We start from the raw sequence: 10,023 nt of genomic DNA, 5'->3' as shown, positions 1-10,023 counted from the left end.
TAAAAATCTTTCATTTTCCATAGATCACCTGTAGAACTCACTATACTTTTAGGTGCCTAACGCACGTGCATTGGGCAATGGATTCATTCTGGAGTTTGCTAATGTAAATCACTGCGTTATGTTTTGCTTTAGTGGACCAAGAAATCGTTTTTCTTTTTTTCTCATTAAACTTTGTTTTAATGGGTCTCAAAATTTTGTGACAGATTTTTTTTGGTCATGTTGTTTCCATTAAAAAATACTGATTTTAAAAACTAATAACTTAAAAATTGCCACACACACCAAAAAAACTCAAATGGTCCACAAAACATTCTTCTTCCCTTCTGAAGCATTGTAATCATTAACTAGTCTTTTGCTATTAAACTTAAGTGACCATTTGAGACAAACAGTCCTGAGACCATTCTTCCACCACTGATTAAGACTGGGGTGGCAGGTACTGGGGAAAATATTCATTTAGCCTTCTAGCTTTCTGGGTAGACTTGATAACCTTGCCATCCCCAGCTATCTTCTTGTCCACTGCTTTGATGACACTCACAGCAACTGTTATAAATAGCAAAACAGCCCAGAGGAGGATAGTCAGAGAAGCTCTCAACATACATGGGCTTGCCAGGAACTGTATCAATGATGGCAGCATCACCAGATTTCAAAAATTTCAGGCCATCTTTTAGTTTTTTCCCAGTATGAAGATCAATCTTTTCCTTCAGCTCAGCAAATTTGCAAGCAATGTGAGCTGTGTGACAATCCAGCACAGGTACATATCTGGTACTGATTTGGCCTGGATGGCTCAGGATAATCACCTGAGCCAAGAAGCCAGCTTCTTCCATTGGTGGGTTATTTTTGCTGTCACCAGCTACATTGCCATGATGAACATCTTTGACAGACACAGTCTTGACATTGAAGCCCACATTGTCCCCAGGAAGATCTTTCTTCAAAGCTTCATGGTACATTTCAACAGACTTTACTTCAGTTATTACATGGACTAGAGCAAAGGGGACCACCATGCCGGGTTTGAGAACACCAGTCTCCACTTAGCCCACAGGGACAGTACCAATACCACCAATTTGTAGACATCCTAGAGTGACAGACACAAAGACTTGTCATTTGAATGAGTTAGTGGCAGGATGCAATCCAGAGCTTAACACAGTGTGGTTCCACTGGCATTGCCATCCTTAGGGGTGACTTTCCATCCCTTGAACCAAGGCATGATAGCACTTAGCTCCAGCATGTTGTCACCATTCTAACCAGAAATTGAAACAAAATACTAGTGTTAGAGTTGTAGCCAATTTTCTTAATGTAGGTACTGATTTCCTTAACAATTTCCTCATATCTCTTTTGGCTGTGGGGTGGCTCAGTAGAATCCATCTTGTTAACATCAACGATTAGTTGTTACACATGCAGTGTGTAAGCCAGAAGGGCATGCTCATGGGTCTGCCCATTCTTGGAGATGCCTGCTTCAAATTCACCAACACAAGCAGCAGCAATCAGGACAGCTCAGTTAGCCTGAGATGTGCCAGTAATCACATTTTCGATAAAGTCTCTGTGTCCTGGGGCATCAACAAAGGTCTTGCTGGTCTTGAATTTCCACAGTGAGTGATACCATGCTCACGTTCAGCTTTCAGCTTATCTAAGACCCAGGCATATCTGAAGCAGTCCTTCCCCATCTCAGCAGCCTTCTCTTCAAATTTTATGATGGTTCCTCTATCAGTCCCACCATTGTAGGTCAGATGACCAGCTGTGGTAGACGTGCCAGAATCTACATGTCCAGTGACGACAATGTTGATACGAGTCTTTTTCTGTTCCATTTTGGCTTAAATATAGGATTGGTTTACATGACGCCTGTGTTCTAGTGGCAAACCCATTGTGGAAAAGCTCATTTAACTATTTCTTGATTTGTATCTTATATACTACTTAAAACAAATTAGGTATTACTTATTCTTATAGGATTGGAGCTAGCATATTTGGGAAGTGGTATAAAATTCATCCCCGGGCAAAAAACATACTAACAATTATTTCCTCTCTAGATGCATTTAAATTAAGAGTGTTTTCTCCTTGTGTCAAAGATTTCTTATTCCCAACCTATAAGGCAAATTATACAGATTCCAAAATACCAATTACAATTTGATGCTCTGATTTATTCTACATTACATTTCTCCAATGACTATAACTTTTAATCTTTGATCACCAATTCATTCTAGTTATTTGCAATATAAGCTACATGAGTGGAACAAAAATAAAACTGAAGCAACCGAGATAAATCAGTCTGCAAGAGGAAATACATAGCAAAGGTGATATTTTTCCCATGAAGAAATGAGAATGCAGTGTAACTCAGAACTATTATTTCTGTTTAAAAGACTGCACAAACCAATTTAGAGCTAAGTATTTTTCAAACACTATTTGTTGTTACTGCTAAATATGGAATATTAATGAATATTTTTCTGAAGGATAATTTAGGGTTCTGTCTCTCAAACTTACCCATGCTATGGTGCCTTGGAATACTCTATCTCTCCTGACCATGTATTCCTCATTTCTAAGATGAAAATCATACTGATGGTTTTCCTACTCACATGCAAGGATTGCTGGGTCAGAAAAATGAGAAATATATGAGTGCAAATATAAAACATTAAATTAAATTGATTATTGTTTTTGTTAAAAAAATATGGAAGAAAAGATTTCTTTGTTAACTATGAATTTTATGCATTAGAAAAATGTAACAATTAGTATTTAGAGCAAAACTACTTATTTAGAAGAGAGTAGATTTAAAGTCAGTTTAAAGAAATATTAGGTAACTAAGAGTAGGTGGCCTGTAAATATGGCAGAAACAGTAAAGGTGGTATGCAGATGATGATAGTTTGGGAAATGGAAGAACTAGAGGTCAAGATTCTAGATGCACTTGTCAGAGGGATCTAGCCACTTGAGAGCCTTGAAATCTCGAGCAGATAAATGAACCTACTTCTCAGTTTCCACAGTTGTTAAACCCTACCTCATAAGTTTGCTGCGAAGATTCAGGGAATTAAGATGAGTGAAGCACTTAAAATAGTGCCCGCCACATAGCAGTCGCTCACAAAGTGTTGAATTTTATTTTTATTTTTTAAATTGTATACTAATTTATCCTAATAGATTATTTTCCAAATAATAGTTCAACAAGACCATAACTAGACAACTGGAGTCTCTCATATACACTTGACAGTGTGCCTTTTATTATTCTCTGCAAATATTATTTATATCATCTACAAAACTAACATACTATGATTCTAATATAATAATAGGTAGCTCAAATCACAGACTGAGAGCTTGGATTTTAGCTAAATTTATAGGATTTCTCTTTAGTTTGGTAGATCTGTGCCTCCTATGACCACTAGCCCATCCTTGTCCCCTGCTGAGTATAGACTTGGTTTATGAAGCAAAAAGACAATGTTTCATCATTTTACACATTTTTTCCAAGTTTTAATATTTTAATCCAGTTTAGATGAACACCTAAAGCTCTTTGAGATGAACAGAATTATCTGAGGGCCCTTACTTTCACTACCTTTTTCCCGTCAAGACGTTTCTATGCACTTGCTTTGAACATACTCATTGCATTCATTCCTGAAGAGTAGCTTCCTGTTTATGTGAGTTTGCAAATATTTTCAAATGAAATTTGAAATTCCAAGGTAACTTTACTGCTTTTATTGAAATTGCAGTGAATTAAAATACAATAGTTTTGACTTCATGTTATCTATTTGTGGTCTGCACTGGAGGAAATCATGTAATTACTCTGACCCTGTTTCTTACCTGTGAAGTGAAGTTAGGCTCTATCAAAGATTTTAATTCATAGTTATACAGATGGGGTCTGTCTACTTGGAGAGTGATTTATTTTCTAATCTTAAATGAAGTTTAGAATTTCCTTTATTTGTAAGCAACAATACACAGAGTAACGTGTCACCAATAGAAATCATAGACATTTTCATAGCACATTTAAATTCATGGAGATACCTTGAACTATTATTTACTATTATTATTACTTTAGAATTACATAGATGATAAACCTGCAGCTAGGCTTTGTTATTTAATGCAGTAATAAAGAAGCACATATATTACTGTATTACAGCACCAGGATTACTTAAATATGTTGATAATTACATCTTAATAGAAGTGGAATCCTTTGTAATTCTACATATATTATTTTATTTACTTATGCATTTTACTTTTAGAAAGCCATTCAATTTCACCAAACTAAAAGAGGGGTCCATGATTCAAAAATGTTTGGAACATTGGACTATTCGGGTGTTTCTCAAGCTCTCTAACAACTCTTGGGTCAAGATGATCTTTAATGGGCCAAACAATGCATATCATTTCTTTTCTGGCAGAATAATATGTCAAAATGATTTGAATCTCTTTTCTTATGAAAGACTAAGGGTTACTTCCAAGTAATATTATCCAAGTTAATCGTAAAGGTTTCTACAGCTGAAGAGTCACTAACTAAATATAGTGTGATTTGAATTTGCTGAGGACTCTTGTAGTTTCCTAAGCAATCTGGCTACCATGCGATTGCTTGGCAATGTTGTGTATGTGTCTCTGAACACATCTGGAATTTTACGGTTTTCAAAAAAAGGCTACTTTTTTTTTCAGTACTGCAAAACTCTTGTCTTGAGTTGGTCATAGTTTTTATTCTTTTTTATTTTTTTTTGAAAAGATAAACAAAACTGATAAACCTTTTAAATTTAATTTAATTTAATTTTATTATTTTATTTTATTTTATTGTGACATTGGTTAACAAAATCCAGTAAGTTTCAGGTGTGCAATTTAACAGCAAAGCATATATATACTGCATTCTGTGTTTACTCCCATGGTTATAGTTTTTAATTGCTGCGTATCTAATTGTATGCATAGAATTACTCTTGGATGTAATCTCTGTATCATGTTGATATTTATTTTTTTTGTAATTGCTGCATTGTTACCATTTAATGATTTTGTTCCTTGCCCACTCTTTTGTTACTGGTAAGTTCTTTATCCACCAAATTTAAGAGCATTTGGTAGTAAGTAGACCTCAGTGTCCATTGCTCATTATAAAAATTTCTCTCAAAAATTTTGAGAATTAGAAAATTAATTACTTATATTCTTTTATTTCAATTCAGTCTATTCTTTCCACTCTGTTCTGTTCTGTTCTATTCTAGTCTGTTTTGTTCTGTTCTAATCTAGTCATAAGTAACAGGACATTAAATCAGAAGTTTAAGCCAAGTTCTAATATGATAAATGTCAGAAACAAATTGACCTGTGAGGCAGGAATTTTTAAAAAGTTTCAAAAGCCAATTATAGAAGGCTTATAACCCTCACCCAGCTCAAACAAATGAAAGGCCAGGTTGTTGACAGTTGAAAAGGATTATGAGGCAGATTTCTTTAATGAGCTTTTTCTCTCTTCATTTCAAATCAAGGGGAGATTGCTTCATCAGAACCTTTGGAGAGCTTAAAGTTAAGGGGATTTGGGGAATGGAGTCCAGTTCTTACATGAAAAATATAAAGAGTTAGATGGTGACAGATCAACCAAAGTAGATTTCAGCCTTTCTTCAAGTAATTTATGGGAACACATGCTCATGAGTGTTTCATGGGAATGAAATATGGCCTGCCCATATTTAGAAGGGTGAGAGTACCTCAGTAGACAGAAGCTGAGTATCTACCAACAGATTTCCTAGGGCTATAGACTTTGTAAAGGAACCAGAGTTTCATATGTGACTTACCAAGACCGATCCTGGGATGCTGTACCCGACTTCTTTTCTCCAGTTTCCAGATCCAAGATAGCTATTTGAGGCAAAAAACAAAATGAGAGAGAAACATCAACCATGCCCCTGCCTACCCCCTCACACACAATTCATTTCTGACTCTGCAACAAACCCAATGTTGGCAAGAAATTCTATCTTTATTTAAAGACTGATGTGTGTACCAGACATTTTAACATAGTCTGAGATCTGAGTTGCATAAATTTCTAACATGATTGTATTGATAAGCTTATTACCCAAGAATGATCAAAAGTTATGTGATCATCTGAATTTTGGTCCTGGGACAAAAGATGTTTCTCACATTGAAAAATATATATACACACACACACACACACACACACACACACACACACACACACACAAATATACATATATATATAAAAGTGAGAGACAAAATAACTTTTTATCTCATAAGTTTTATATATTCTCTAATTTTATAACCGCAATAAAAAAATCTATTGCAACTGAGCAATACAGTCTTACAATATATGTTGAAAGATTTATCTCAAAGTTAATTGGTGCAAAGTTTAACTATATTTTCAATCAAATTTCAGAAAGAAAGAGCATTCTATCACATGTAACTATTTCCTGAAACATCAAGGTATTTTGAATAATTAACTCAGAAATTTCTGCTACTTTCCCATATAAAATTTTTTAACTAGATATTTTGCTTTATAGTTCTATTTTTAATAGATTCTCTGCAATCTTGCTAGAAATGTTGGAACATTTTCCATGCTAATGTTTTTCTTCTTCTTCTTCTTCAAGGCTTATATAGAAGCTGAGTGTTTCTAAGATGATAAATTCTATTAGTTTGTTTTGGCAGATTATACCTTATGTTAAACATTACATTCTATTAGATTTATTTGTTTTAAAATCATAGCAGCTAAGCAATGTGTAAAAGCCACTGATCATTAGAGGGTTTGTTTAAAAGTATTTGCTTCAATTAAAAATATTCAGGAAAAACATGTATAAGTTTTACGTTTGATTTAATAGATGTTTAACATGTCTGATCTGTTTCAATTTTGTATTTCCAGATTAAATTGCAACTTCACAAAGTCGTATAACCACAAGGTGACTTATTATACTCTATAAATTTGCAGGCTGAAAACAAAATATTGAGTACCTTTGGAGAAATGTGCCACAAAATCCATTGTAAAATCCAGTCTTCAACATTTTACTAATTGCTTCAGTTTCTTGACTTTATTCATTTTTTTCACAGATCTATTTTGTTTTTGTTTACTTGTTTGCTTTTTAGGTGAACCTGATCTTCATAAGAACTTAGAAGATCGTGTAAATGCCGAAGAAAAACATGCTGATACACATTCATAGGTTTGAAACAGCATAAAAGGCTTCTGCCATTTTAAACATAAGAGGTAATTATATTTTTCAACAAGAAACCTAAATTCTGAAATGAATTTTTTGTAGAAGATCATTAGAAACAAAGTTATATTATTTAAATGCTCTTTTGGATTCTTTATTTAAAAAAAAAGCTCTGTCTTCTAAGACAAAATCTTAAATATTATCTTTTCAAAGAGTTGATTTGCTTATGAATAAAAATTATACTTATTGAGACATTTTAGTCCTTCAAAATCAACATGCTATAGTCGATGGAGTGGGTTAATCCTGATAATTTTTTCTACTTCATGTAGGAAATATGAATATTTGCTGTGGGTGATAATAAAAAAGCAAATACATGTTATGAAGCAAATATCAATGTTTGCTAAAATCCGTGGACATTTGCATCAATGGTTCTCTTAAAAATTTAGTTTTTAGGGGTTGCCTTTGATCTATCAAATTTTTAACTCTGGGAGTGATGCTTAGAAATCTGAATTTTTAATAATCTCATCTTGATATTTCTGTACACTAAAGTCGAGAAACACTGTCTTGGCCCTACAGAGGATGCACAGGCAGTTAGAAGGGAGGGATGTGTATTTATAGTGGAGATGTCTTAGTGTCTCCTTAATAAAGTAATAAACAAATGTCAGGTGTAATAATGAGTCCTGCTGTTGGGGTAATGGTAGGAGCAAGAGGAAATACTGAGGGTACCATACTAAGCCTTCGAGATGTTATCAGTGGCTCTGATGTTGCTTTAGATATGAAAGAGTTAAAATGTGATTAGCTTTTAAGATAATTCATTTCGCAGTATTCTTGAGTTGGTTATAAGACTGTCTTTTATTAATAATAATGGTTTTATGAATAGCAACTCTCAACTGTCAGGCACTATGGTGAACATCATAAATGTATTACCTCACTCAACAATTCCAGAGTTAGTGATTGTGAGTCCTGTTTTTTAATTAAAGCTATTGGGGTAACATTGGTTAATAGTATTACATAATTTTGAGTATATAAGATTATAATTCAACATCGGTGCACTCTATTGTGTGCTCTCCACCAGAAGTCTAGTTCCCTTCAGTTACTCTGTATTTGACCCGCTTTGCCCACTTTGCCCTTCCCCTACCTCTTCCCCCTCTGGTAACCACCATTCTGTTGTCTATATCTATGAGTTTGTTTTTGTTTGTGTTGTTAGTTCATTTATAACTTCTCATTTTAAATTCCATATGAGTTAAATCATAAGGTTTTTGTTCTTTTCCATCTGACTTATTTCACTCAGCTTAATACTCTCAAGAGCCACCAATGTTGAAAATGGCAATATTTTATCCTTTTTTTGGCTGAGTAGTTCATTATATACATATCACATCTTCTTTATCCAACCATGTGATTCCTATTATACATATGAAGTTTGGATAGAAATCAAGCCACAAAGTGGCTGTTCGACAATTAAAACTCATCTCTATATTTAACCATTTTAATATATCATCTCATTTTAGCTACAGCAATTTGTCTCCATACTCTCTATCCATACTATGAGTTTATTACCTTTAGAGATCATAACTGTCTTAGAAGAGTCCTCAGGTACTGACAATATATGATAAAACTCTTAAAGTATATTATAGGGAAAACTAATTCAGTGAAATATTTATAGATATTTTATGTACAAAGGTTTTGTTATCAAATAAATACCATTAGAAAACTGAGTTGAACAAAATTAAGCAATATTCTTTCCTACTGGACATCTCTAAGCCAGTGTACATTATATAGCTTCAAAAGAAAAGAGCTTAAGATCAGCATTTTTAATGCATTTACGACATGGAACTGGACTATTTACTAATATTTTCCAAAAATTGGATGTAGGGATCACAGATTATGAGCACACTTGTAAAAATGACAAGTTAAATGTACGAAATGTCTAAGGCAAAAAATATGTATATTATCTGTAAGATTTTGGCATCTCATAAGTAAAAGGTTTTGATAGGATTCATTTGGCAGTTAATGAAGTCTCTTTTTCCTTTTTTCCCCACTAAAAAGCCCCCAAAGCTGGAAAAGTTTGAGACTCACCCAAACTAATCAATATTTAAACCCCAGCAAACTGCTATACAATTGTTTTTCCCCAATCAGGACCATCTAAAAATTTTAGTTTCCTTCTCAGTTTGAGAAAGTGCTGCCTTTGGTCCATAGTCTTCTAGGAATCATGGCCTTCAGTAGATAAAATTAACATACCTTCAAGGAATAGGTAGGTTTCTTAAATGAAGGAAGTGGGTGAAGTCGAAAAATAGCAGAAGTGGTGACAATTGGCAGCCATGACTCAGGCATAGTGTCTGGGAGACTATACGGATGGTCAACCTGGGAAACAAAGGCTGCAGCACACCCAGCCTGAGAGCTGCAACCGTTTGCTCTTTAGCTTGATCAGATTTTCACCATGCAAGAGTTGAGGGCCTGGTGTTTCAAGGTGTGCCTGTTGGTTAAGAGAATTTTTTTTTTTTTTTGGTAAAATCTTTCGATTTTTAAAGTTGGCTCAAAGTTTTCTGAAACACTGTATGGATCAAACAAAATATGTTTAAGGGTCAGATTTGGATTGTGGGTTTCCAGTTTGCAAGTTTACCATACCTTCTTTGTGACCTATAGCTAATTATTTTACTGGCCTCCTTCATGGAAAATAGAGATCTATGACAGTCTGGCCACATCTCCTAAAGTGTTGCCTGCTTCCTTCCTTCCTGTATAGGTGCCAGTATGAGACATTTTCCCAGGAAATATTAAAGTGTTTTGTTTTACTTACCTTTTTCTTTTATGGTTTGATTAATTAGAGTAAATAAGATTAGAGTTGGATATACAGTGCCATGCTGTTTTATTATTTAAAAAGATGCTGGCATATTATTTATCATATTATCTTCTTTGAAAGATATGTAAGATATTTCTGGAATTTCAAAAGCAAATC

General features: G+C 34.1%; 1 protein-coding gene and 1 pseudogene across 5 annotated transcripts in view; one reads left to right on the top strand and one right to left on the bottom strand.

Annotated features, from left to right (window-relative positions):
- PDE1A (phosphodiesterase 1A) overlaps positions 1 to 10,023 on the top strand; it is a 294,241-nt gene that overhangs the window by 280,916 nt on the left and 3,302 nt on the right. For all 5 annotated transcript variants that reach the window (XM_039855297.1, XM_039855296.1, XM_039855295.1 and 2 more), the window contains one exon: positions 7,006 to 7,123. In XM_039855297.1, the coding sequence (XP_039711231.1) occupies positions 7,006 to 7,079 (74 nt within the window). In that variant the 3' untranslated portion in view covers positions 7,080 to 7,123. The remainder of the gene's footprint in view (positions 1 to 7,005; positions 7,124 to 10,023) is intronic.
- Positions 413 to 1,799, bottom strand: LOC120597101 (elongation factor 1-alpha 1-like; annotated as a pseudogene).

The sequence above is a fragment of the Pteropus medius genome, unplaced genomic scaffold, assembly GCF_902729225.1.
Source record: "Pteropus medius unplaced genomic scaffold, Ma_sr-lr_union100, whole genome shotgun sequence".
In the NCBI taxonomy this organism is placed as follows: Eukaryota; Metazoa; Chordata; class Mammalia; order Chiroptera; family Pteropodidae; genus Pteropus; species Pteropus medius.
Note: the sequence above shows the minus strand (reverse complement) of the source record. Positions and strands in the feature narration are given on the sequence as shown.